At 44.0% G+C, this 27342-nt stretch overlaps 2 protein-coding genes across 7 annotated transcripts in view; one reads left to right on the top strand and one right to left on the bottom strand.

The window, feature by feature from the left end:
- The window catches only part of CNN3 (calponin 3), a 28999-nt gene extending 7453 nt beyond the window's left edge, over positions 1–21546 (top strand). The window contains exons 2-7 of the mRNA XM_059137746.1: positions 15877–15998; positions 16171–16237; positions 17008–17145; positions 17498–17614; positions 19063–19209; positions 20422–21546. Of these exons, the coding sequence (XP_058993729.1) occupies positions 15877–15998; positions 16171–16237; positions 17008–17145; positions 17498–17614; positions 19063–19209; positions 20422–20763 (933 nt within the window). The 3' untranslated portion in view covers positions 20764–21546. The remainder of the gene's footprint in view (positions 1–15876; positions 15999–16170; positions 16238–17007; positions 17146–17497; positions 17615–19062; positions 19210–20421) is intronic.
- The window catches only part of SLC44A3 (solute carrier family 44 member 3), a 114916-nt gene continuing 90379 nt past the window's right edge, over positions 2806–27342 (bottom strand). For 3 of the 6 annotated variants that reach the window (XM_059137745.1, XM_059137743.1, XM_059137744.1), the window contains exons 13-15: positions 25891–26028; positions 23531–23767; positions 22008–22180 (exon numbers count right to left, since the gene is read on the bottom strand). In XM_059137745.1, coding sequence (XP_058993728.1) covers positions 22079–22180; positions 23531–23767; positions 25891–26028 — 477 coding nt within the window. In that variant the 3' untranslated portion in view covers positions 22008–22078. Of the gene's footprint in view, positions 3246–11102; positions 11192–16622; positions 19456–22007; positions 22181–23530; positions 23768–25890; positions 26029–27342 lie in introns of those variants that run through there. The other 3 variants (XR_009345419.1, XR_009345418.1, XR_009345420.1) reach the window with 3 other exon arrangements.

Raw genomic sequence — 27342 nt, 5'->3', positions numbered from 1 at the left:
GGAACTCATAACCCTGAGATCAAGAGTGATAGCTCCACTGACTGAGCCCACCGGGCACCCCTACCTTTTTGTGTGAAGATTTTGGCTGTCACTGTAGGCCTTCTGTTGTAAATGGTCTGTTGAGGGCTCCACCTAGACCTGTGTGAAGTAAGTCCATGAGCTCAGAACTCTTAGTTTTCCTTCGTGAGGCAGGGAGGGGCCTTCTTCAGTGTCTTCCTTGGGCTGAGGGAAGCTTCAGGGTGCTATGTTCCCAGCAGTCTGCAGTGGGCCGGCCAGAGAATTCGAGGCAGAAGTGCAGACAAAAAAGGAGGTCTGTGGGCTTGGATGGACTCTTCGGGTGAGACACAGCCTAAGCATTTATGGCCGTTTTCCTCTCCTCCCTCACAAATTTCCGGAGGATCCTAGTCGAGGAGTGGCTCCACAGAGAGCTGGCTGTGATTTCACTGTTGTTTCTTTCCCCTTCCCAAATGTTTGGACACTGGTTTTTCCTCATTGTCCCAAGCCTCTGAGCCTGCTTCGTGCTGCACAAGGCTCCACACAACCGGGTGAGGGGGGAGTGGGGAGCAAGTGTGTGCTTCCCTAGTGCAGTTTTCCCTCCCTCCTTTTGTTTCACATGGGAGGAAATAGGAGAGGAAATAATCCATACCATGTGTAGGAAGTCTCTCCTAATTCAAACATGTGATTCCACTTTGAATGCAAAAATAGCAACAGCAATCATGGTTCTAATCGAGTATAGAAATTATACTTATGTTAAACATCCCATTGTGAGCTTGTCCGTGTCCTTGGCCCTTAGCAGCTAAGCTGGGACTCTACGGCCTTTCTCGAGAGTTCACAGATGGCCACATCCCTTCCCTTGAATGGCCCATTCTCTGCTCTGAAGACTGGAGAGCATTTGTCTCTGCTTTTTCCTTACCTTTTTTAAGAGACCCGTATGTTGTGTCAGACCCTCAGCCCCACCTCACCTTGGCCACGCACACACACAACCCCCTACACACACAGCCACACACGCGTGTGCACTTCGCCAGTCAGGCTTTCATTTTGCATTTTCTTACTCTCTTGGCCTGATTCTTTTTCTTCTTTTCCTCTTTCCAGCGACCGCTCTGCTGTTGACACCCTTTCCTGCATTCCGTCTTACAGCACCTTCTAAAACAACGCGCGTCGTAGGAGGCTCTTTTTATAGGGGCCAGTGGTGGAGTTACAGTGTTTTTAGTCTGAGACATCTCTGCCAAATATCTTATTATGAACTTCTGAACCATACCGGCAACGCCCTTTGAGACTGCAGATTCCCCATGGGCTGGTTTGAATCAGTGTTTTTTCTCTAGCTCTGCAGCCTATTCCGGTGCCTCAGTCAGCTACGGTGGTGGTGGTGGAAGTGGCTTTCTCAGGCACCCTTGCTTCTCCGTGACTGGAGAGGACTTCATGGGAAGCCGCAGTCTAAGCCTGCTGGCTAATCCTCCTCCCGCAGACAGCCCCGCTCTCTGGGCTGTTGGCTCCGGGTATGGTGTGGGGAATGCCTATTGGGGCTTGTTTAGAAGGGAGGGGGTAGGAGAGCATCTGGTGGAGGAGAAGACGTAGCGTTGGGAGTCAGACCCGACTGACGAGCCAAATCCCTGTGGAACCCGTGACTTTTTGATGCGCCATCTCCGTATGACGCCATCTTCCTTGCCTGTGGGAGCCTCTTCTCTTTGTACTCTGATTTTGTGAATGAAATATTTGTTGTGAAGGATGCAGACAGTACCAAAATATGGAAGTGAAAGTATCCTGTATCCCTTCCCCAAGCCGGCCACTTGTGCAACTCTGAGTATCAGTCGATCGTTTTAGAACTGCATCAGAGTCGGTGGTAATGGATCCCCGTTACTGATTCATTACCTCTCTTCTCGCGGATGTTTCCTTCAAAAGTGCTTGTGTAGAAAAGAGCGTAACTTTTGACCCAATGCTCCTAAGTGTTCTAGGTGGTACCAAATGACTCTCTAGAAAAAATCAGTTTATACTTCCCACTAAAGTTATGAAAGGGAAGGTGGTTCTCCTCTTGATGATAAAAACAAAACAAAACAAAACAAAACTGTATCAGGCTGGCCTCGTCAAAATTCAGATCACTTGCTTTAGTTCATTATTATGAAGTCACAAGTCACTAACATTTGGGACACCTATTCTCTCTGTCACCACCCCACCACTCAGGTGAGACTTGGCAGCAGAGTGAGGTGGGGGCATCTTTTACGAATTATTTGATAATGAGCAGACTTTTAAAAATATGTATTTTATTTATTTATCTGAGAGAGGGAAAACAAGCATCAGAGAGAGAGAGAGAGAGCGCGTGCATGCACCAGAGTGGGGAGAGGGAGAAGCAGGTTCCCCACTGATGAGGGAGCCCAATGCGGGGCTCAGTTCTGGGACCCTGGGATCATGACCTTTGTTGAAGGCATGCGCTTCACTGACTGAGCCATGCAGGTACTCCCGGTAGTTTTTTTCTTCTTTTAATAAGATTTTATTTATTTGAGAGAGAGAGAATAAGCTAGGAGGAGGGGGAGGGGCAGACAGAGAAACAGACTCCCCACTGAGCAGGGAGCTCAATATGGGGCTCAACCGGGATCATGACCTGAGCCGAAGGTAGACACTTAACCAACTGAGCCACCCAGGAGTCCCAAATAACAAGTGGTTTTTAAAATAAAAGCCTAGGCAGCATCAGAATGATTTCTTATCAAAATGGTTGTCAAATGGTGTCAAGTGATTGTTCTGTGTGATATATTAAATTAGAGGAAATCTTTTTGGTATCCAGACAGGAATGGCCAGCAAAGCACAGAAGGATAAGGGTTGACATTTATTAATTTCTTCATGTTTATATGAATTAAGTCCTTGATTCTCCCCAACAACTCTCCCCAACAACTCCCCAAACCGTTAATGATCTCTGGTTTACAGGTGAGGAACAGTGGAACTGGGACTCCAGCCTGAGCATTCAGCTTCCGGAGCCCATGCTCTTCACTGTTTTAATCAGAAGCCAGAACTCAGGGAGAACTGGCAGCTTTCCAGGGGAAACAGAGGAGGCAGGCCAGAGAAGGAACTTGGGAATGATGTCCTTTAACAAGAAGCCACAGGAGGAGAGGTTGGAGGGGTTTTCTGGAGTGCTGCAGAAACACACACTGGATTTGGCTACTGAGGGCGTCCCTGGTAACCTTGTGAGAAGATGGTCTTCAGTAGAGTAAATTTCCAGAGGCTTCTGGAAGAAGTACTAAATGGAGAGGTTTGTCCTGAAATGAAAGAGAAACAGGATAGTATTGGAAGCTGGCAGTAGGTTTAATCAAAGAAGTGCCTTTTGGGGTGCCTGGCTGGCTCAGTTGGAAGAGCATGTGACTCTTGATCTTGGGGTCCTGAGTTCAAACCCCAAGATGGGTGTAGACATTATTTAAAAATACATGTATTTGTGCTTGTTGTGGTGAGCATTGCCTAACGTACAGAGAAGTGGGATCACGATGCTGGACATCTGAAACCATGTAACACTGTGTATCAGCTATACTTGGGGGGGAAAAAAAAAGATGCACTTGTTTCAAATAAGGTGGCAGGTTGTCTATACCCACTCATGGACCAAGTTAAGGGGAAGGACTCAACACACAGGGTGAGGGGATCCCAGGCCATGGAGGGAAGAAGGTTCCAGTGGAAAGTGGGGAAGATCATGGAAGAGGACGGGAAACAACTGAGGTGGAGGAGACCTCTCCTGTGCCATTGTTGGGTTCACCCTCTCCTGTGAAAGAAGGGGGTAACTGTACTCCTGACCTTGTCTTCCTGGAGCTGCGAGAAGGCGCAAGGGCTAAGGGTGCAGGCCGTGGCCACGGGAAGAGATGGGCCAGACCGGCCAAATAGGCTGTTGACCCAGCGACTTCTCTCTGCTGAGTCCTGCCAAGGTCCCTTGGCTGCCTGTGTGCCACTCGCTCTCCTCATTCCCTTGGCCCTTGGTCTGGAAGGGATGCAGAGGTGGGTTTATTCTGTTCCTATGCCTGGGTGTCTTTAGCAAGCCTTCGAGATACAGCCTTCGCGAGACCTTTGTCCCCGGCCCTCAGCTTGTGTTACAGTCAGGTAGAACGTGGAATTAACCTTGTCAAGACGTGACCTCATCCCAGGGTCCTCCTGGACTTCAGAACTGGAAAAGGGAACTGTGGTCACACTTTTTTATTTTTATTTTTAGGAACTCTGTCAATCTTGTTAACTATTGCCTTTTTTGTTTCAGTATGTGAGAAGCTTGTACCCTAGTTTGTATCTATCTTGTCTTTGGTGGCACTTGTATAGGACTTGGTGACATGAAGGTGTTTCAACCTTACTTTTGACTTCATCTTTTTTCATACTCCCCATTAAAGTAAAGCGAACCAAGACCTTTTTACTTACTTAGGGTCTCAGCAAGTTGAGAGTCCTATATCTTCATATGCTATTTCATGATGTAAGTTAGAAAAAAATTTTTAAAAAAGAGGAACTGGGAAATTCTGTCCTGCCTTTTGATGGAAATTTTATATCTGATGTTCACTGAGAAAAAGGCTCTGGTATCTTGCACAGTTAATGTCTCTGGAAGACTCTTGTGACATCTCACTGGTCAGCATCTAGCCTGTGTTTCAGGTGAGGTATTTGAGCTCTGTTCTTCACTGTTGGTGTACAGCCAGCAAAGGGACAGACGCAACTATAGTTAGAAGAGACATTCATGAGCTGAGATGTAGCTGGGCCCCCAATAGGAGCTCCTGATGTATTGAAGGCTGCCTGAAAGGCTGGTGTCCTGCTTCTCCTCTGCCTCCTTTCCACCCATGGCCCATCAGGAGCTCAGGGTGAGGGGGTGGTGTGTGTTTGACGCACTTCTGGGGTGGGCACCTGGGAGCACTTGTAACTGTGGGCAGTGTTTTGGGAGCAGAAGGTGTTTTTCCGGGTCAGTGGAGGTGAGTTCCTTGCAAATATGGTGTACACTTGGGGCCTGGAGGTGGATTTCATGGCTCCCTTAGGTCACAAGACCCATCCTACGAAGCAAACTTGCTATATCACTGATGAGGAGTGAGTGTGCATTCCACAGCTACGGAAATGTCACTGCCATGATGTCCCATGTGATTAGAGAAACAAAGGACAGCTTCCGGCTGTCCACATGCCCACTCACAGGTTATGTGGGAGGCCCCAGATGCCGCTGAGGATGCAAGTGCCTGAAGATGCAGACGGCTGTAAAAACCCCGGAGGCCTGCGGGTCTGATGAGCCCAGAGTGAGGCAGAGCCTTAGTTCCTGGATGTGAGATGAAGGAAACAAAGCTCGGAAGAGCATCTCTGTTTTTTCATCTACTTTGCCCATGGGGCTTCAGGGTCAGTCCCCTTTCATCAGGATTTCTGTAGCAACAGCAAATTCAAGACCCAGCCAGCCTCCTTCCAAAGCAAGAGAATGTTCTCCTGCAGGCTTTGTCCTCCAGCTGTGCTTGGCCCACACTCTGCACTCGCTCAGTTCCTGCATGGATCCAGTGCGCCTCCCTAGTAGTTCCAGCGTGCCATTCAGAATAGATGGACTTCCTCTTCTATGGGACTTTTTTTTTTTTTTTTTAAAGATTGTTATTTTTAAGTAATCTCCATACCCAGAGGTGGGGCTTGAACTCACAACTCCCAAGATCAAGAGCTGCATGCTCCACTGACCGAGCCAGCCAAGCACCCCTATATGATTTTCATGCGAATGTTCAGATGGTGCCAGCCTGTTTGTTCTGTGGCCCCCACAGCCGCTTCCAGGTTCTAGATAGCCACTCCTGACTGGCCAGTCCCTCCTTAAGGGTTGTGGATGATCTTTCTCCTCTTTTCTCCATTCAGTTTGCCTCTTCTGGAAACGGATGTCAGTCTGTCAGTGGCCCCTCTTAGAGTACAGTACTCAGAACTGATCACAGTCGTGCTGCAGATATGGCTGAACCTGCGAGGGTCCGGTGGGATTATAACTAACTCCTCTGTTTGACTCCAGAGCACTGCGAAGAGGCAGACGAGGCACCTTCCTATCAGAGGAGTCAAATCCTTGCTTTGGCAAGTTGGTTCTTGGTTTTTATAAAGTCAGGGTGACAGTGATTACATAACATCTTCTAGTCCACATACTCCTCTCCTGCCTGTTTTAGGTACATAATCCTCTCCTTGGTTACCTCATAGAGCTGTTGTTATCAAGCACAGAAGACAAGCACTAGTATTTTATAAAGAATTGTGACCTCTGCAGACCAGGACAGCATTAGCTTCTGAGTTGTTTAGCTTATGGAGTATGCGTGACCAGTTATTTCTACAACTTGTTGTAGGACTTTATATGTATCTGGAATAATTAAGCTGTATTTCCTGAATCTCAACTTCATTTCTTTTGAACTATTCCCAGTTTAATTTTCCATTCCATACGTTTAAGAAGTATGTCCAGCAGTTTCCAGGTTGCCGGTTGTTCGTTTGTTAACCAGAATCAAAGAGACTTGGACACCTGGGTGGTGCAGTCTGTCGAGCATCCGACCCTCTTTCGGCTCAGGTCCTGATCTCAGGGTCTTGAGATGGAGCCTCCCATTGGGCTCTGTACTCAGCGTGGGGTCTGCTTGAGATTCGCTCTCCATTCTCCCCCTCATTTGTGTTCTCTCTTTCAAATAAATAAATCTTTTTTTAAAAATCTCTGTCTATATATATGTATATAAAAACCCAGAAGAGAACAGATCTAAATCTAAGCCTGAAGGTACATAAGCCCGGAGCTCCTCCCGCCCTGACGCAGGTCCGCACAGTGGGCACAGTTGTTGCTTCCGAGCAGGCCCTGCTTCTAGAGTTACTGAGCTGGCCATAAGGAGTGCCATAGACATAGGGACTCTTATGAGAAAGTAAAACAAGTATGTCCCTAGTGATCCATCTAAGATTACTAGATTGGTAGATCAAGGAGATGTGGCGCCTATAAAAACCAGCAGCATTCAAATGCAGATGCCTTTCCGAAACAGGATAGATCTTTAAATCTGTAGCATTTTTCTTGTTGGGTCCTTCTGTCAGTGGATGAAAAGTCATTGTTGAGTACCCACTGTGGGCCACATGCAGCAGGCATGCGCTCTAGGGGTACAAGAGAACTGAAGCCTGTGCTGCTCCCACGGAGAGGACATCGGCATGTTGCACATGGCTTGCCCTAGGTGTGCTGGCCCCTGGAGATGGATGACTGCCTCCCCTCGGCACCCCCTCCCCAGGTCCCTGCACACCCTCTCTCCAGGAGCCCATCTAGCATGCCAGCAGGTTCTTTGGTCTGTACTAGAGACACCCTTGCCTTTTGGGTGGGGGTCAGGGTGCAGCGGCCCTGCATCTAGATTCCTGTTCTTTGGTTTGTTGAGGTTTCTCACATACCGAGCTGTTTAGTATGTGCATCTTTGTTCATCGTTCTTTCTGAGTCTAGATTCTTCTGGGAATCCAGCCTCTAGGTGTGACTCCTACTTGTTGAGATTTGAAATTTCAGAGTACAACTTTTCTTTATTTAAGATGTCTTATTATTATTATTTTTATAATTTTAATTCCAGGTTAGTTCCCATACAGTGTTGTATTAGTTGCAGCTGGGCAGTATTCAACTCCCCCCATCCCCATCCCCCTCCCCTCAGGTAATTGTCCGTTTGTTTTCCATAGTTGAGTCTGTTTTTTTTGGATTGTGTCTTTTTTTTTTTTTTTTTTTTTAACTCCTTTGCTCATTTTTTTTTTCTTGTTTTTGTTTCACACAGTTATATGGTTGTCTTTCTCTGACTGGCTTATTTCACTTAGCATAATACTTTCTACTCCATCATTGCACATGGTGAGATTTGATTCTTTTTTTTTTTATGGCTGAGTAATACTCCATTGTACACGCGGGCACATCAGTGTGTGTGTATATTAGTATATATACCACTTTTTTTTTTTTTTTAAGAGTTTATGTATTTGACAGGGAGAGAGAGCACAAGCAGGGGGAGCAGCAGGCAGAGGGAGAGGGAGAAGCAGGCCCCCCACTGAGCAGGGAGACTGATGTGGGACTTGATTCCAAGACCCTGAGATCATGACCTGAGGCAAAGGCAACCACTTAACCGAATGAGCCACCCAGGCACCTCAACCCCTTCTTTATTTGTAGATCTATGGATGTGTGCTTGGACTGCCTGCATAATTTTTCTGTGGTAAATAAACTGCTGTTCACATGGGGTGCATGTATCTTTTGAATTAGTGTTTTTGTATTTTGGGGGTAAATATCCAGTAGCGCAATTACTGGATCCGAGGGTAGCTCTATTTGTAACTTTGGAGGGAACCTCCATACTGGTTTCCATAGTGGCTGCACCAGTTTGCATTCCCACCAACAGTGCAGAGTTTCCTTTTTTCCCATATCCTCCCCAACACTTCTTGTTTCTTGTGTTTTTGATTTTTGCCATTCTGTCCGGCACGAGATGGTATCTCATTGCAGCTTTAATTAGCATTTTGCTGATGATAACCGATGTTGAGCATCTTGTCATGTATCTGTTGGCCATCTGTATGTCTTCTTTGGGGAAATGTCTCTGTGTCTTATGCCCCCTTTTTAATGGGAGTTTTGGTTTTTTGGGTTCAAAGTCCAACTTTGAACTATGTATATTTTAGTGTAGTCTGAAGGTCAGTTTCTAGATAGAGAAGACAAAACTGACATTTTATTCTGCATTTTCTTAATCGTTTATTAGTTATGTTGTTTGCTTTAGGCAATGGCCCAACTCCTCTTAGGTTACTTCAAAAACTTTGTCAGTTTCATAGTATTGGCACATTGAATCATAATGTCTTTGTATTTATTTGAGTATACATATTTGGAGAGAAAAAAATTGTGCTGGTGCCATATGCTGTATCTGAAGATCTGGCTGTCCTTCTGAGAGAAGGACCCAACTTTGAAAATACTCGTAGGCTCTTCCTAGGCCAGTGCTCTCACCTAGGAGAAGGCCATGTTCAGTTCCACAGGAAGATCCTAAGGCCCAATGGCAAGAAGCTGGATGAGTTTGAGTCCAGCATCTGCCAGGCCTTCCTTGAGCTGGAGAGGCAGTTGGCCCTCAGAGCCTGGCTAAAGGAGCTGAATATAACAGCAGCCAAGGAAGCAGAAGATTGGCGGTGGTTGGAAGATTATCATCTTTGTTCCCACTCCTCAACTGAAATCTTTTCCAGGAAATCCAAGTCCAGCTAGTCTGTAAACTGGAGAAGAAGTTCACTAGGAAGCATATTATGTTGTCTTTATTGCTCAGAGGAGAATTCTGCCTTCGCCAACTTGAAAACGGCCATACAGAAAATGAGCAGAAGTGTCCCAGTGTCCGCACTTTGACAGCCGTGCATGGTGCAGTCCTGGAGGACTTGGTTTTTCTAAGCAAAATTGTAGGCGAGAGGATCCACATGAAGCTGAATGGCAGTCTGCTCACAAAGGTTCATTTGGATAAAGCACAGCAAAGCGACATGGGCACAAGGTTGAAAGTTTCTCTGGTTTCTATAAGAAGCTCACCAGCAGGGATGTTAACTTTGAAGAGTTTCAGTTGGGGAAAAAAAGCTCTTAGGTGTCCTTCCTGTTTACCTGAGACAAATACGGTTTTCCACAGCTCTGGAATATATAAGCATTCCCCATCAGATCTTAAGCACAGTTCACACCATCGAGTTTCAGATTTTGTAGTGACCTGGAGGAAGGCATGCTGTCTACCTTGACCTTATACCAAATGTAAAGGGATTTTCTCTAGAATTCCCACCTCTACCCCGTAAGAAAGAATTTCTGCTTTTTAAAAAGTAGTTACTTCATCCTTTCCATTAGCAGTAATCTGAAAGAATGAGAATGTGGGATGCAAAGATAGGCAGGAGTGAGCTTTGAGATGAGTGGTGATGTGTGGTATCCCGGATGAGTCCCAGTGGAACTTTTTGAACTGTAGACAATAAAGTGAATAGGCAGCAGTGGGGTTTGGTTAATAGAAAGCTTTGTACCTCTGTACTCAAGCCCACGTAAGAGGAGAGCATTAACTTGATGTGTCGGGCATGGAGATTCGCCCTTCCTTACCTGTGGAACCAGCTTCATGCTCACAGTGGTCCTGGAAGGAAGACTACCTGTCAGAAATGCGGTCATCAGGATTAGGTTATTTAGGTCACACTAGAATTGGGAACACAGTTTTGGGAACTTTTAAAAGTTTTGACTTCAAGGCCTGTGATCTTGTTTGTTGTATCTATAATGTGAATGAATATCTTAAAAATTTGCAAAGGTGTGTATGTGGGGGGTGGGGTTAAGTAGGTAAGAAAATGTTAAAACCTGTTCATTGTCTTGCATGAGGTTTAAGAATGGCAGATAATGAAGAAGGGAAGAGGCATCATGGTATTTCAGATGGGAACCCATTTGGCCTTTGACAGTGGTAGTCCCAGTGGGTTCTGTTCTTTATTTTAAGGTTTTTTTTTTTTTTTATTTTTTTTTTTTTTTTAAAGATTTTATTTATTTACTTGAGAGAGAGACAGTGAGAGAGAGCATGAATGAGGAGAAGGTCAGAGAGAGAAGCAGACTCCCCATGGAGCTGGGAGTCCGATGCGGGACTCGATCCCGGGACTCCAGGATCATGACCTGAGCCGAAGGCAGTCGTCCAACCAACTGAGCCACCCAGGCGTCCCTAAGGTTTTGTTTTTAAGTCATCTCTGCACCCAACATGGGGCTCAAACCCAAAACCCTGAGATCAAGAGTCATGTGCCCCATCAACTGAACCAACCAAGCTCCCCTCTATTCTTTTATTTTAAATACCCTACATTATTGTTGTTGTCATAGTTTTGCAAATGTCTTAACACACCTTATTAAGGTATTTGTTGGGGTGCCTGGGTGACCTAGTCAGTTGGGCGTCTGACTCTTGATTTAGGCTCAGGTCATATCTCAGGGTCGTGAGATTGAGCCCTGCGTGGGGCTCCGTGCTCAGCATGGAGTCTGCTTGTCCTTCTCCTTTCCACTGCTTTAAATGCGTGCATGTGGATCGGGCCTCAGGGGTGGGTTGCCGGTTGGGCAGGTAGTTTGCTTGTCTCTCTCCCTCTGCCCCTTTCCCTGCTCGTGCTCCCTCTTTCTCAAGTAAATAAAATCTTAAAAAAAAATCCATGACACCGGAACACTTGAAAGAGAGGGGAGCTGCATTGAATGGGATTGTACTTACAGGGTTTGGAGTAATGCTGGATTATCTTGGTGGCGTGCAACAGGGAGCCTAGTGATCTGGAATTGTCTGCTTCCAGGTTTTACCAAGCACTGTGATAAGAATACATTGTGAGGAGTATACAGGAAGGACTCCTCTTCATTCTTTAGTAGATTCTAGACCATCCCTGGGCACAAGTAGGGCCCTCAGTTCTCGTACGTATCTCTGTGATCACAGTCCCTTGTGCAGGGTGCACCCCCACCTTTTCACTGAGTTGTACTTAGGGATATCTTGTTGAGATGTTTCTGAAGCTCGGTGTCCCTCTCTACTCTGTTATCCCCTTTTAGGGATGCTGGTGGGGGACCTTCTCAGGTCTCAGTGCCTGGGAGGGATGGCTGTCGGCAACCAGCAGGCCTTTATCTGATCTCCAGGCTCCCTTTACTGTTATAAAACGTAGGCCCTCAGGGGTGGTGCCTGTGAAGGTGGCCTGGTAATTGTGCTGTTTTATACTTGTTTCACTCTAATATATGTGTGCCCGTGGGAGAAGACAGGTGCTTGTCTCTGGGGAAGGAGTAGGATAGAGGGAAGAGAGACTTGGGCATTTTCACAGTCTCAGTGCTTTTCGACTTTGTTTCCATCATCTCTTTCCCAAGGAAAGTCTATCGAAGTTTTTCCCAATTGCCTCCTGACTCCCATCAAATTTAGTACCAAGGAACAGAGTTTGTTGGGGAGGGTTACAGATGATTGTACCGTCTACGGGGGATTTCACTGCCCTCCACAAGAACCCATTTTCACCCCTTTGAGGGAGCAGTATTACCCCCTTGAAAATGCACTCTACATATTATTGTACTGTTTATTATTATTTTTTTAAGCAAGTGTTATTTTAGAGATCCGAAAGAACGGTCATGCAGCTAGACAGGTTTGAGCTGCCCTTGAACTAGAGGGTGACTCCACACTGGTGCTCTTCGTTTTGGAGGGAGGAAGGGACGAGTAGAAGGCTGATGCCACGCTCAGCTGGAGCTTCAGGCCCAGCGCGGGAGGAAGGGGGGCAACTGAAGATGCCAGCGTGGTGGGAGCAGAACAGGCAGGAGGGCAGTCACCCAGCCCCAGTGCCCTGGAGGCCTTCTTCCATCCTCATTTTCTCCACCTCTTGACTGATTGTTCCGGCAAGGGGGCTGTTGGTGAGCTTCAGTGAGAAGCCCACAGCTGGTGTGCTAGTGTGCCTAGTCAGGGTATGTCAGTCGCTGGGAAGTGCGCCTGCCCATGAGAGGGGGTGGGGGGGGTGGGGGGGGCAGGGCTCTGGAGAAGTGGTGTTCAGTGGTGTTGTGGGGTTGGGGGGGGAGGAGGCATGGCTGAGAAAAAGGGGGCTACTGTGCACTCCAAAGGCCCCCCGGCAGAAATTCTGAGAAAGTGGCTTGGGAGGATCAGAGAAAATAAATCTTGGAAAAGAGCAAAGAAAACGATATTTATAAATAACTTGGTAGAGTGATTTTTAAACAAGTCAGAGTGAAATTTCCACAGTGTATTAATGAAGTAATTTTTTTAAGCTAATTTTCTTGTTTCAAGAAGAAAATGTCCACATTTTTCTGCACGATGTTCAGAAAATAAAGCTTTTTAGATGGAAATAGTGAATAACTTGTATTGGCCAAAGCTTACTTGTTATTTTTAGTTGCTCTCAGTCCCTCAACTTTAAAAGTCGTGCATATCAAATAGTTAAAAAAACCTGTGTAGTTAAAGAATATAACCACATTTGCTTGGGTTGTGTTCTGCTACACTTATTTTTATAGGAAATGCTCCCAATTTCCGTGTCCTGTGGAACAGTGCTGCAGGCCAGCAGCTAAAAGACAATTTGAAATACACTTTTCCCCTAGATGATGGTATGGGATTTTTTTTTCATTGTAAACTTTATTTGAAAAAACAAATACCTACTCTTAAATTTTGAATTCTGTTTATCAGGCCTGTCTGCAGGAAGCTCACTTGTTTAAAAAATATTAGCAGTACTTGGGTAGGAAAATCCTTGCTGCCCCTTCACATAAAGAAAGACCCTATGCTTGAACCAGCAGTCACAAAATGTGGATGCATACCGTCTCTTTATTTTTAGTTTACTACTTGGGGGCTTGAGCTTTGCATGTATGTGCTTAGAAATTTTTTTCTGTGCATGTGCTACTCCACTAATGAAGGCCAGAGACAGGGTCAGCTGGCCAGAGCCCCATCTTGCAACTGGTCAGTGGTAGAGTCAGGATTTGAACTCTGGGTCCAGCTGATTTCAGTGCTTGTTCTCTCATCATTCCCTTGATGAGAACAGTTAACAGAGAAGATGAAGTTCTCTTTGGCTCTAGGAAATTTAAAGTTAGATGTATAATCACTCTGTGGTTTGGGGCACAACATTGAATCTGTCGGATGCATTTGAATATATAAAACATAAGTATGCTTTTATATTTTTGTTATTGTTGAATAATATGGTCTCATTTGGTCTCCTCTCCCCCAAAACACCCAAAACTCTACCAGCTTAACTTCATTTCTACGTTTGAAAAAATTAAAAGAGAACAAATTTCCTTACAATTTTTGCTGATTGACCAAACGGTTTAGAAAACTTAGACTGGGAAGAGACCTAGTGTACTCACGGCAATTCAACCTTCTTGTTGTGTAGACAAGAAATGGATTAGACGTTAGTTAGATAGATTAACTATGAACTGCGGCCCTAGCAGGATGGCTGGAGCCAACTCAGAGCCAAGGTAGAACCCCTCCTACCCTGTTAGTCTTGAGGTTCATTGAAATGAACTTCTGAGAGTGCTTTGCTTTTGAAAAATACTCAACTCCAGATTGCTTTCTACAGCTAATGCTTAAGGAATACTTGGTTTTCTTCTTAGCCTTTCCCTTTCCATCCATACCGTAACCCTTGCCCACTGCCCACATTTATAGTTTTTGTTCTAGTCACTTAGAACAAGAATCCAGTGTGAAAATATAGCCAAGTCTTAAAATCTTTTCTACCAGATTATTTATTCCGTTTTCTAAAGGTACCATTGTGTAAATAGGTATGTCCCATATGTTGGGGGAGATACATTCGTTACCTGCAAATGTGTTTCTGAGGTATTACTAGAGCAGTGATGGCTCCTTCCTGCTGCTTACCTGAGGCAAGTGTCCCTTTGGCAACACCTTCCAGCATCACTAATCTCCTTTTTTCCTGTTCCCACATCCAGGTGCCAGTATAACCCAGCCCCGCAGGGAATCAGAATGAATGTGTTTTTCAGGAGATGGAGGTCCTAGAGGCCAGGCAATGAACACATCTTGTGCACTAGCTTTACACTGTGCCTGACTTGTCTTTTATAAACTAACATTCAGGCCAGAATTTGATCCTGGATACATTGTGTAGGATTTAAATGTAAACTCATTGAATTTCCATTTCTAATTCTGGCTAAGTAAATCTACAGCATCAATAAATTATCCGTTATTCTGCCAGAGGCATAGCGCTGTTTCTCGAACTTGGGAGGAAAATACCTATCGAGGACTGCTCTGTCACTAACAGACACAGTGATGAGTGGAATCATCTGCCCTCTGCGGGGGGCGGGGGGGGGGGGAGCAGAAAGCCTGCCTGCCCCTCTTGGTGGTGAGTGTGGTGAGGAGAGGGTTCCTCTCTGGAACTACAACTTGAAGGCCCTCTCCATAACAAAAATGTCATCAGACTGTTCATTTCAGTAATAAAACCTAATCACATTTTATGGACACAGATGTTTCTGTGTTCATTCCCATTTCCATGGATGGAAATAGTCAGTTCCAAGCGTGTCATAGTCTCCATCCCCCTGGGGGTTGTCTCTGTCTTGGTGTCCTTTTCACCTGCATAATGAGAAGGAAAGTGACACCTAATCTCTTCTTTCCAGCTGTGGTCTTCTCCTTAATTGGCTGCCCAGCCTCTTTAATATTCCTAGGACAAAGACTAGCTTGAGAGTTTGAGTGTGTGATTTTTAATAATATTTTGGGTAAATTTTATTTTTTTTAATTGAGGTTTCTGGTCTGAGTATGAAGAGATCTTTGAAAATCTCTGTGTAGTAGGTTTTAGCATGTATGATCGTGTAGCATCTGTGTTGCCAAGTTGCCTTTATCGTAGAATTTTGTAAGTAAATGTTTGGATTTCAGGCACAGTGCTAGGTCCTCATGGTCTAAAAGTGACTTCTGGGCAGAGTCTGTAGGCTGGTAGACACTATGTAGAGCTCCAACGCTGCTCCCACAGGGACAGTAATTAGTGCGAGTCAGGCGTATGTGCATGTGTGTACATGCACAGTGTGCACTTGGCTAAACCGGGTATAGAAACCCTGGAACTTACAAGGAAGCAAAACTATGGGACTGAAGGGTCTTGGCAGTTAAGATACTGTGTAAAAATAGTTGCACGTGTCAGAATTCTACCGCCTTCTTTTGGGGCAGGGGGATGTGGTAATTAATGACTTAATCTTGAAAATTTAATATGGCTGGTATCCTTTTGTAATATGCTATTAATTCTTGTCGCTTCCTGTGTGTCTTGGGTGGAAATCTGTCTTTTCTTAATCTGTTAGTCTCCTTCGCTCTCCCATTTTCTCTCCACGTACTAGTCACATTTTGAATAACCACCACCTCACCCCCGAATTTATTATGAGTTCCTAGAGCTGTAATAATTGGTTCGATTAGCTAACGAACTCCAATGAGTATAATTTACTGTGTGTCACGGTCGTGGTCTTCATGGATAATAAAAGAGCACGTTGAAGTCAGCGTTTTTTGATGTCTTAGTGAAGAAGATTCTTCCAAAGTGGGCTGGCTTGCCTTTCAGATCGCTTCCAAATACGACCACCAGGCGGAAGAAGATCTTCGAAGCTGGATAGAAGAGGTGACCGGCATGAGCATTGGCACCAACTTTCAGCTGGGCTTGAAAGACGGCATCATCCTCTGCGAGTGAGTTGTGGCCACTTCTGTTCTTCCGGGCCTTCCCGATCCAGGGTGTCCGACCTTGACCTTTCCCAAACGTTGGTCGTGATTCCTTTACTGATGGGTAAAGGAACCAGCTTTACCTGTCCGTCCTTGATTTTGTGTGAACAATAAATGTCCCCTCTGCTTTGCTTTTCAGGCTCATAAACAAGCTACAGCCAGGCTCAGTGAAGAAGGTTAATGAGTCTTCCTTAAACTGGCCCCAGGTAATAACCTCCAGTTGTTCTGTAGGCCGCGCAGACTTGATTTGTTTAAAAATGAACATTTTAGCAGAAATTTGTAAACATGGCTATATATTTTCTTTTTACCTTGTTTTCATAATGACTGAGAATTAGTTTTGTGCCGATTAGATGCTTAGCTTACAAGTTTTCTTATGTTTAGTCTGTCTGCTCTCAGGGAGGATTGAACACAGCTTCTATGGAGAAATACAGCCTAGACCGTAAGGACAAATGAGGGAAAAGGCAAGGAGTTGAACATAACTGCTAATGGCTGACTGTCGAACAGCCGTCTTAAGCCGTCTTAGTTCGTGAATGTGTGTGATGAAGTAAAGCTGGATATTTTGAGTATGTGTTTTGAGATAATAAGACAGCATTTAATAACCACAGATTTATGTTTAAATTAAAACATAAATTATTAATGTGAGTAATCATGTACTGTTTGACAGAATTTTAGCCCTGGATAGCTCTGACATAATCACAGTATCACAGTATCCTTAAAAACATTGGAAGGACGACCTTGCCTTCAAAGAACTGAAAAAAAAAAATGAATGTATAAAAATATTAACCCACTATGAAATACTCTTCACGCTTTCCTTTTCCAGAGAAAGCTGTGCTTAGTATGTATCTGGCCAAGAAACCTTGCCATGTAGCTTTTGCCTGGCATCTCACAACTAGTCAGGAAGATTTAGAATTCTTAGATAACTTGAATGTCCGTATTTGGCTCCCCAAGTTATATGACTCTTTATATTCCTTTATAGTTGGAGAATATTGGCAACTTTATTAAAGCTATTCAGGCTTATGGCATGAAGCCGCATGACATATTTGAAGCAAATGATCTTTTTGAGAATGGAAACATGACCCAAGTTCAGACTACGCTGGTGGCCCTGGCAGGTCTGGTACGTATATGTCTTTAATGGCTGAATTTAAAAGTCCTACCATGTTGATGATGAAGTGAGTCTTTTATCTCCTATGGGAATACAGACTCCTTCATAATGATTAGCTCTGTGGAAAGGCTGCTGACATCAGCTGCCTCATAAGAGAGCTTAATCAGAATACATTTTGGAGAGCTACATATATTACTGCATGGCTTTAAGTAGGTTTTTCACCGCTAGTTTGAGTATTTATTACCTAATGTAATTAAGCCTTTATCTCTGGACGGTATCATTTCTTATTCCTTCTGTGAAAAAACCGTTGGCAGAATCTCCATTTTAGTCTTCCTTTTTAGTTAGTATGTGAATTTCTGTCTAGGCTAAAACAAAAGGATTCCATACAACCATTGACATTGGAGTCAAGTATGCCGAAAAACAAACAAGACGTTTTGATGAAGGAAAATTAAAAGCTGGCCAAAGTGTAATTGGTTTGCAGGTAAGTTATGTGTTTACTGCTTTCACTTCTTTAGTATCATTAATTCTTACTATGCGCAGAGGGTGTCTCTCATGAGTAAGGGAAGGATAAGGTACACCTTTATGTTGGTTTTGGGGATGGATATGTAGTTTATATAATTTATGTCCATTTAAAGCCCATGAGATAGTGATAATGGTTTTAGAAGAAACCTCTGGAAACCTCCGGCATGCCATCAGGCACGACAAGTGTTTCTCTAGGAAATGATTTTCTCCCCAATTACGTTGTCTTTATTTTTTAAGAAAACATACTTTACAAATTCCTAAACATTATTGACCAAATGAGGCCATTTTACAAAGCCTTAAATGCCCAAGGCATTTATTTGCACGGTACAGTAGCCAAGCACTATTAGAAATATTTAGTTCAGGTTTGTGTTTTTTTTTTTTTTTTCCCCAACCCCCCCTTAAAATCACCACTGCTCAATGTCTATCTAATATGCTAAGGTCTTTACTGTATCTGATACCTGCCCCTCTGTTGACTGAATCTATGTGAGGTGGATTTAAATTTGCACAGTACGGAATTGTATCTGGTTAAGAAACTGGAAACCTAAAATTCCAAACAGTAGTCATTTGGTTAAATTATAACAACAAAAGAAACTCTAGAGTAAGGTAACAATGATGGACAAGAATTCCAAGATGAAGGAAAACAAACCAGGTTATAAAATACTGCGGTCCGTGGGATCACAATTTTAAAGACGCACATGCATATATTTGTAGGCATGGCTTTTGTATGCACGTGCTTGATACATACACACATACAGAAGATAAAAAACCTAGAAGGAGATGCACAGATGTTTACAGCTAATATCTGGGTGGTAGGATTGCAATGATTTTTTTCCCTCCCTTTTAAGGAAAAAGACCAACAGAAATGTGTCCCCAGCCAGTAGAACTGGGGGTACCAGTCAGTCTTAAAGCCATATTCTCAGTGGAGAAGAGAATTATTGTTCCTCTGAACTTTATGTTCCTTATTCCTTCTGTGTGCCTCTTTCCCCACAAAGATGTTGGTGATTTTGAGAAAGAAACCCTTGTTGACCTGCCAGAGAAGACACCTGGCATTCTGTAAACATCTGAAGTAGAGAAGCTTAGTGCCCAGCCTGAGAGTGAGTCTGTCTCTTTATATGGCTGAAGCAGGTGCCCCCTGACTTGCTTCTCTCTGCTGTAGACAGTAGAGAGGAGCAGAGGAAATTAATTATCCATAATTCTGCCCTCTAAAAACTTGATGGAAATTTTCTTTTTAAAGTGAGCACCTTGAAATTTGCAAGAGCATAGAGATTTTGTATCTTGCTGGCCTCAGCACAAAAAGGGACCTGTCTGTCTTACCCCTTGATCTTTTTAGTAGAACAGAAAGTTTTGCTTATCACAGATGTTGTAGACTTCAGATAACCAGTGCTCATTTAATTTTTAACTTAAAAGATGGGAACCAACAAATGCGCCAGCCAGGCGGGTATGACAGCCTATGGGACCAGGCGGCATCTTTATGATCCCAAAATGCAAACCGATAAACCTTTTGACCAGACCACAATTAGTCTGCAGATGGGCACCAACAAAGGAGCCAGCCAGGTAAGCAGTGTCTTTTCATATTTGCCACAAAGAGTACAGAAGGTATTTAAATGAGCACTTACCTCATTTTTATTAACTAAGTTCAAAGGAGGGTGTTTTTGTATGGTGTATTTAGCGAGTATACTCCTTCAGGAAAGTAGGTTTTGCTGAGAAAGCAAAAGAATCAGAGGACCTTTTCTCCAGCAATACAAATATGGTGTGTGGCTCATGGCTTTTGTTGGCGGTTAGAACAGCCGGCTTTTCTACCTAACCAGAACAATAAAGATAAGTTTACTACGGCCAGTTTAGTTCTTGCTCCAGGTTTAAATAAGTTGCTCATTCTAATGCCTCGGACTTTTATTTTTATAGGATCCCTTAGTTAACTGGGTAGGTACAATTATCTGGTGTTCTGAGAAGGATTCAGCCAGCATCTCTGTTAAATGTGTGACTGGAGTGGGTGGGACTGTAGCCTGGGGAGGAGGCCGGTATTCTTATACCCTGCGAGATTCAAGTACGACCTTGTGCCAAACAGAGCAGCCGCCCCTCACATGGAGGTTCCCTTAACCACTGGGGAGCAGGCAGGCCTCCTGTCCAACAGGAGTGGAGAGAAGCTGTGGAAAAGCTTCTTCCTCAGGACCTCAAGATGAGATGTGTTGTGTTACCTTCCTGGAATGTGTCCTGCCCCGTGTGGCATTGTCTCTCAAAGCTGCCATTCATGTCTGCTTTTTTACCAGTTAAGTCTGGAAGTGTCTGCTTGGCATAAATGGAGAAATGAGGTATGAGTTACTGCACTCATGGCTGGCTTTTGGAGACTGAAGTCCTTATGGGCTGGCTGGCATCATTTCTGCGGAATGTGTGAAGAGCTTCTCAAGTCGAGGGCCTGCAGAGTGTAGCCTGTAGCTTTCCAGGCTGCCCACACTAGGCTATGTTTTTACATTCTTTACATACATCTAATCCTCTCCCACATCCGAAGTGGGTGGTATTTTCTCCATTTGTATACGAGAAATCTAAAACTAAAAGTCAGCTAGTTTGGCGAGGATCTGAACAGAAAGGCTGGTCTGACCTGAAAGCCAGTAAATACTGCTTCCTAGGAAGGATTGGGCGTCAGGATTACTCGATAAAGCTCGCTTACCGAGCTGTTCCCCGTTCAGTGTGAATTTCATAATTTATAGAATATTCACCAGAACAGACTTGAGCTGCGGTTTTCACTTTTCTCCTCTGTTCTAATACCAGGCGGGGATGTTAGCACCAGGCACCAGAAGAGACATCTATGATCAGAAGCTAACATTACAACCGGTGGACAACTCGACAATTTCTCTACAGATGGGAACCAACAAAGTTGCTTCCCAGAAAGGAATGAGCGTGTATGGGCTTGGGCGGCAAGTATATGATCCCAAATACTGTGCCGCTCCCACAGAACCGGTCATTCACAACGGAAGCCAAGGAACAGGAACCAATGGGTCTGAAATTAGCGATAGTGATTATCAGGCAGAATACCCAGATGAATATCACGGAGAGTACCAAGATGACTACCCCAGAGAATACCAATACGGCGACCAAGGCATTGATTATTAGATTGATACAGGGAGCTCAGTATTTAGCCCATTGTTTTTATCCAGTGAGAACCAAGCTAGCCTTGAGTAATTTTTATCTTGTCTTCCTAAAACACTATTACGCTTATTGTACCTAAAAGAAATATTGCCTTACACACATTCCCTCTTCCTTTTTCTGCCTCTTCCCTAAATAGTTGCCTTTTAGTGCTGTAACAGTTCAATCCTACAGCAGAAGCAATAACTCGCATATGAAGTAAAAAGGAATACTGTGAAAGGGGAGTATGCTTGTACAGCCAATTCTCTTATCCGAGACCTATGCATTTTTACAATCTACTGAATAAACTGGGATTTTCAAACAATAGGAAGCTTTTTTTTTTTTTTTTTTTAAACAGTTTAGTGTTTGGTTTGGTTTTTATGTGGAGGACTAAACTCATGCTTAGAGCTACATGTGGTCTTCGCCAACTAAATTTAAGACGCAGCATTTTAGAAATTTACATATCAATGTCTCTACAGTATTGTTTGCTAATTTTTAAATAAAGTCCTGATCCGTGTGCATTTGTGATCATACGTGTACTCATTCTCTTCCCTACGCTGACAAGATCTTTCCCGGCGGTGTTTCTAAAGGAGCGCGTCCAGCGTTGGCCCGCAGACGCTCAGGTCTGGGCGGTGCATCCGCTCTCCCTGTTTGTGCCAATGTTATCGATGTAGAGTTGCTCTGTGCTCTTCGACTGTATTTATTGCTGCATTTCTCAGCATAAACTTATCCCATTGTATTTTTTATAAATAAATATTTTTTTTGAACATTCATACGAGCCACAGGCTGATTATTTCCTGGCTGACTTCCAGGTAGGTGAAGGCAGATTTTAAAACGTCCTCTTTCCCCAGGTGCTGGTCTAAACTGCCCTGTCACTGCTCTACTGAATCCACACGACGACGCACTCTGTGCCTGAGACCGAGGCTTAGCAAATGGAAAGGACCTGCCCGCCATACACGGTCAGTGACTGCCAAGGTCCAGACTCTTCTTTGACCACGATCTGACCCTTGCTTATTCCACGGAGACGCACATGCCTCCAGTTTATCCTAAGTCCAGCTTGGAACAGTCTCGGCATCACGCTGAGGAACGCTGGTGGGGACTGGGTGGGAGTATTTTATATTCCTAAGTGAATAAATATTTGTAAGGAGCCACTGAATTAGGAACAGGCTCTACTTTTATGGTATTTTTTGGTGTTCTAATGGCTAAACAATAATGACGAAAATGAAAAAGAATAGGGTCCATCAGCCTTACCATTTATTCTGTGAATGGCTCTTAGAAGGGACAACTAACCAACAGGCACCTATCACACCACGGGCTGGAGTTCCGCTCCCTCCTCGTTCCTCGATGCGTGCTCAGCACCCTGTGCCCTCACCGCATTCACTCTGTTGATCCTTTTTACAAAACTCTGAAAAATGAAAGAATGAATGAGACCAGTGTTACGTTTCCTCACTTTTGGCAAACACTTGACCATATCATTTAGGGGAATTTCAGCCTTAAAAGTTTCCCCTGTTGAATTAAAATATTTTGGGGGATAGATGTCCAAGTGGATTTTTAATCAGTTAGCTTCCTGCCACCATCAGAAACCATTTCCTGGGGCGCCTGGGTGGCTCAGTGGGTTGAGCTGCTGCCTTCGGCTCAGGTCATGATCTCAGGGTCCTGGGATCGAGTCCCGCATCGGGCTCTCTGCTCAGCAGGGATCCTGCTTCCTCCTCTCTCTCTCTGCCTGCCTCTCTGCCTACTTGTAATCTCTCTGTCAAATAAATAAATAAAATCTTTAAAAGAAAAAAAAAAAAAAGAAACCATTTCCTTAGGATACAGACAACTAAAGTGCCATTGTATTTTTAGGTCTTACATGGAGGAGGGTGAGAATACATTTAAGTTTAAAACCCGAGAAGTGCTTGTTAAATGTCAGGGCCTGGCTGACCCAAGGAGTGCTCTGGATGTTGCTTAAAAGCCAAAGGACTTTGGAGCACCGGCTGGCTCAGTTGGTGGAACACGCAACTCTTGATCTTGGGGTTGTGGGTTTGAGCCCCATGCTGGGTAGAGAGATTACTTAAAATCTCAAAAAAAGCAAAAGGGCTTTAACATCTTTTATGGCACCAGAGTGGAAGAAAATGACTAAAAACATCACGACCCAGACAACACTCGGGCTTCATTCAGTTGTTTCATTCAGTTGTTAAAATATCCCTGTCTACACCTGATAAGACAAATAAGCAATGACTATGTTGGAAACAGCCGCCTGCTCTTTCCAGATAGAAGCGGTGTGGGACTTGGTGGGACTTGACAGGGTGCAGCTTTTCCTGGGTGGGCCTCGGTTAACAAGGGGCCTGAGGACCACAGATCTGTGGATACGGGCACAGAGGGTGCCACGTGTGTCCCCTAAAACGCAAAGGGGTGGCATGATGCTTGAGGAGGTGAGAAAGCTTTGGAAAAAACTTCCAGGCCACCCAATAGGCCAGACCAAGCTTGTAGCACCAAAGGGACTTGGCCTGCTGTGTCCAGAAAGCCTGCCCAAGGCCATGTGGTCCATAGTCATCATTCAGCTTTACTTCTCTCCAGGGAGAAGGATTCAATAAGGCAAGTTGGTTCAGCCTCAGGAAATAATCCAAACCTCCAGAACTCCGGTGAGGCCACAGAGCCCTCTGGAAGAGAAAATGGGGCTAGCTAGGCATGAGCCCCCTTTATGTGCGAGTCTTCTACACTTTGGGAGATTTTGAGGATTGAGATGGCAACAGCAAGTGAAATGTTTGCTTACCAGAAACTCTTGGTCCATAAAGTAGGGTTTTTCTGACGATCCATCATTTGTTTCCAGGTCAACAGCAAAACACAGAAAGAGGGCATCCAGCACAGTTTCAAACACGGATAAAAAACTCTGGGCTACAAAGTAGGCAAAAAAAGCAACGAGCAGCAGAGGGATCGCCCACACCTGGAGTGCACGGTTGTAGTTAAATGCCATCAGTCCTCCAAAAACAGTGAAACATACCACCAAAACCTGTCCGAAGAACAGTTTGTGGAAAATCTTTATAAATCAGGTGGTTAGAATATTAGAGAAATGATTTTTGTCAGTTACGAGTGATAATTTCATATATATCTGTATGTGTATGTTTGTGCCCTATTACAAAGAACAACTGTTAGAAAATGTGCTAACAGTGAAATTAAAAAAAGAAGAGCTGTGATGATACCAAATGAAGGCCCAGCGGAGAGGGGGAGAGTAGATGTCTTTACATTTCATCTGTACCTAGTTGTTGTATTTATGTAGATGTAATGATACTTCAAAATTTTCAGTTTTTTCACTTGATAGCCCCATAAGCGTCTTCATTTAAAAACTTGGTAATAAGTGCCATTTTAAAATAATGGTGCAACAATTCATTGAGTGGATATCCTGTCGTTGAATACATGATTGTTTTTACCATAGGGATTAAAGTGGAATTCCAGTGCTGGTGTGGGGAGATAATAGGATTAATCCAGGCTTTTGCCTTATGTAATTATTTTCCAGGTCAGACTTACAGACCCATATGTACCCGATTCTTTAACAGATAAAATGGAGTCCATCTGGAATCCCCATTCCCCTTGGATAGCCAAAAAGATGGACATGAATGTGTGAATGCTACTTCATCAAGAAATACAGGAAAGAGCATTATTGCCTAAAATAAAATAAGTCTTTTAGACAGACTTACAAACACTTAAAAAAGTTTTTGTGGAAGTGGTTATTAGACAACATATCACCTGCAATTTTACCAAACTAACAAACAATATTACCCATTTAAATACAACCACATAGATTATTTAGGCTGTTTTGAAGGGCATAATCAGTTTGTGCTTCTGGAGTTACCGTTGCATGAAAAATCTCTGGGGCTCAGCTGAGCCTTTACAATATATGTGCAATTAACATACACCTGTGAAATCCAAACATGTTATAACTTGTTACTGACAGTTAACTCGGACAGTAATGCACCAGGGACCTGTACCAAAGGGCACAGAGGCACAAAATGCTAAATGAGCCAGGAGTCCTTACTGACCTTGGCCAGGTCACAGCTAGAGATCAGGATCTTGTTTGCTTTGGGGCACCACTGAAGGCCTCAGCATTCAAGTCCTTGGCACAGAGGCACAAAATGCTAAATGAACCAGGAGTCCTTACTGACTTTGGCCAGGTCACAACCAGAGATCAGGATCTTGTTTGCTTTGGGGCACCACTGAAAGCCTCAGCATTCAAGTCCTTGAGGATGAATGGTTGGAAGAAGCCAGCATGTCCAGTTTGGAATAGTGAAGATGTGGCAGGAAGGACACGAGGTCTGTGGCCAAGAATCTGAAGGGCAGGCAACGAGTGGAAGTGGGATCAGGGAAATGGGTGTGTGGAATTAGGCCTGGTGGGTGACAGCCACATGGAAAGGGACACGCCATGTGGCACAGTGTAAAGAACCTTCAACTTGAAGCATGGTCATGAGGGGCTATCATACCCCTTTCATCAAGATTTCAGTTACTCTTCCCTACAACCTAGAAAGGCCATGTGTTGTTACCTTTTTTCAAATATAAAGATGGGTTCGGAGTTGCCAAAGACCCCAAGTTCAGGGCTTGTCCTTCACACCATGACATGCACTAAGATGCTCATTCACCACACTGCATACAAGACTATCCTTGAAAAATACTATTCAGATGGCAGTGGAGATACACCACTGGCTCCACCTAGGACATTGACAACCTTTCTATTTATGGACTTAATGCCCTTAAATAATACAGACCTTTTTTTTGGCTCCAATACTATTTCCATTTATTTTATCACAACCCAGGGAATACATCCACTTTATGAGGCTAGTTGCATTTTCATTTTAGATCTGAAAAAGTGGGACTCCAAATGTTACAGAGAATTGGGCATAGCTAAGATTCAAATCCTGACTCTATGTATTGAGGGATCTCAAACAAGTTATTAAATGTTAGATTTCTCATTTGCAAAATAAGGTGCCTCACAGGAGGAAGGATTAAATGGCAGAATGAAGCCCAGCAGCCACCAGAGAGCAAGCACTCAAGAAACATTCCTTCTCTTTCTGAACCTTGCTGTAGGGCTTAATGTTTGGATTCCAAGCTCCTTTGTTTATTATTTTAGTGAAGACATCTCACCTTTCCTAGAAAAATGATGAAGTCTCCAAAGCATTGAACAGATGTTAAATGACTTGACTTCTTGGACAAGAGTTGGAGTGCACCTTGTGCTGATGTGCAAAAATCTGTTCCATTAATGGCAGTTGTGGTGTATGCATTCTGAAACAAAAGACAAAAGATGAGGATTCCTGCATTGTTTCAGAGATAATATAATGACAACACAGACTTATTTGCAAAATAGAGAAAAATGGTTACTATACACCCACCATCTCTGCCTATAACAAATCATTTTATTTGCAAAGTCCCCTTCCTGATTATATACACATATATTTCCATCCAGTAAAGGGAAAAAATAAACAAGTATTTCTGGTCACTATGGTAGATGGGACATCTCCCTACAAATACAAGGAAACAATGGGTAAAGCGTAAACTTTTTTTTTTTTAAATGCAGAGTTTGGACTCCTAGGTGGCTCAGGGGGTTAAAGCTGCTTTCTGCTCAGGTCATGATCCCAGGGTCCTGGGATTGAGCCCTGCATCCAGCTCTCTGCTGGGCAGGGAGCCTGCCTCCCCATCTCTCTGCCTGCCTCTGCCTACTTGTGATTCTGTCTGTCAAATTAAAAATAAATAAATGAAGAGTTTTTAAAAATGCAGAGTTTGAGGACAGAGGAGGAAGTTTAGGGGCTAGAAACAAAGCAGACCCTAGCAGTTAATGAGAGCCAAATCCACAGGCTCCATGGGCAGGAAATCAGAAAAATCCTTTAGAAGTAGGGACTGGGGACTTAACCCCTTAGGGTAAGAAACAATATTCAGGCTCTTTGGTAGGGAACTGAACTGCCAGCATAAATTCAGACTCAACTAACCAACCCGAGAAAGTGGTAGAGAAATACGGGATCTGCCTGGGGTCACTGAAATTACTAGAGTCTGGGCAGGAGCAAAGCAAAACCACTTTCTCATAAGCCAGGGAATGGTGGAGTCCCACAGACAAACACCCCTGAAGAAAACAAAGTAATGCTCCTAGGGAAACTTTTCCAATGTCCCATGGAAAAGAACATCACAACAGACAAGAGATCTGTACCCTGAGAACAATCTGAAAGTATTCCAGAAAGTACGTTTAAATGCTAGGACAAACACCGGGCTGCCTTATAGGTAGAGCATGCAACTCTTGATCTTGGGGTTGTGAGTTTAAGCCCCACGTTAGGTGTCGAGATTAAAAATGGTTAAAAAAAAAAAAAAATAGGGCACCTGGGTGGCTCAGTCGTTAAGCATCTGCCTTTGGCTCAGGTCATGACCCCAGGGTCCTGGGATCAAGCCCCGCATCAGGTTCCCTGCTGGAAAGCCTGCTTGTCCCTCTCTCACTCCCCCTGCTTGTGTTCCCTCTCGCTGTCTCTATCAAATTAAGTAAAATTAAAAAAAAAAATAAAAAATCTTAAAAAAATAGAAAAGATGCTAAGACAACAGAAAGAATAGTGACCA

Source organism: Mustela lutreola, chromosome 10 (genome assembly GCF_030435805.1).
Source record: "Mustela lutreola isolate mMusLut2 chromosome 10, mMusLut2.pri, whole genome shotgun sequence".
NCBI classification, from domain to species: domain Eukaryota; kingdom Metazoa; phylum Chordata; class Mammalia; order Carnivora; family Mustelidae; genus Mustela; species Mustela lutreola.
The sequence above is the reverse complement of the archived record's forward strand: the minus strand, read 5'-3'. Positions and strand labels throughout refer to the sequence as shown.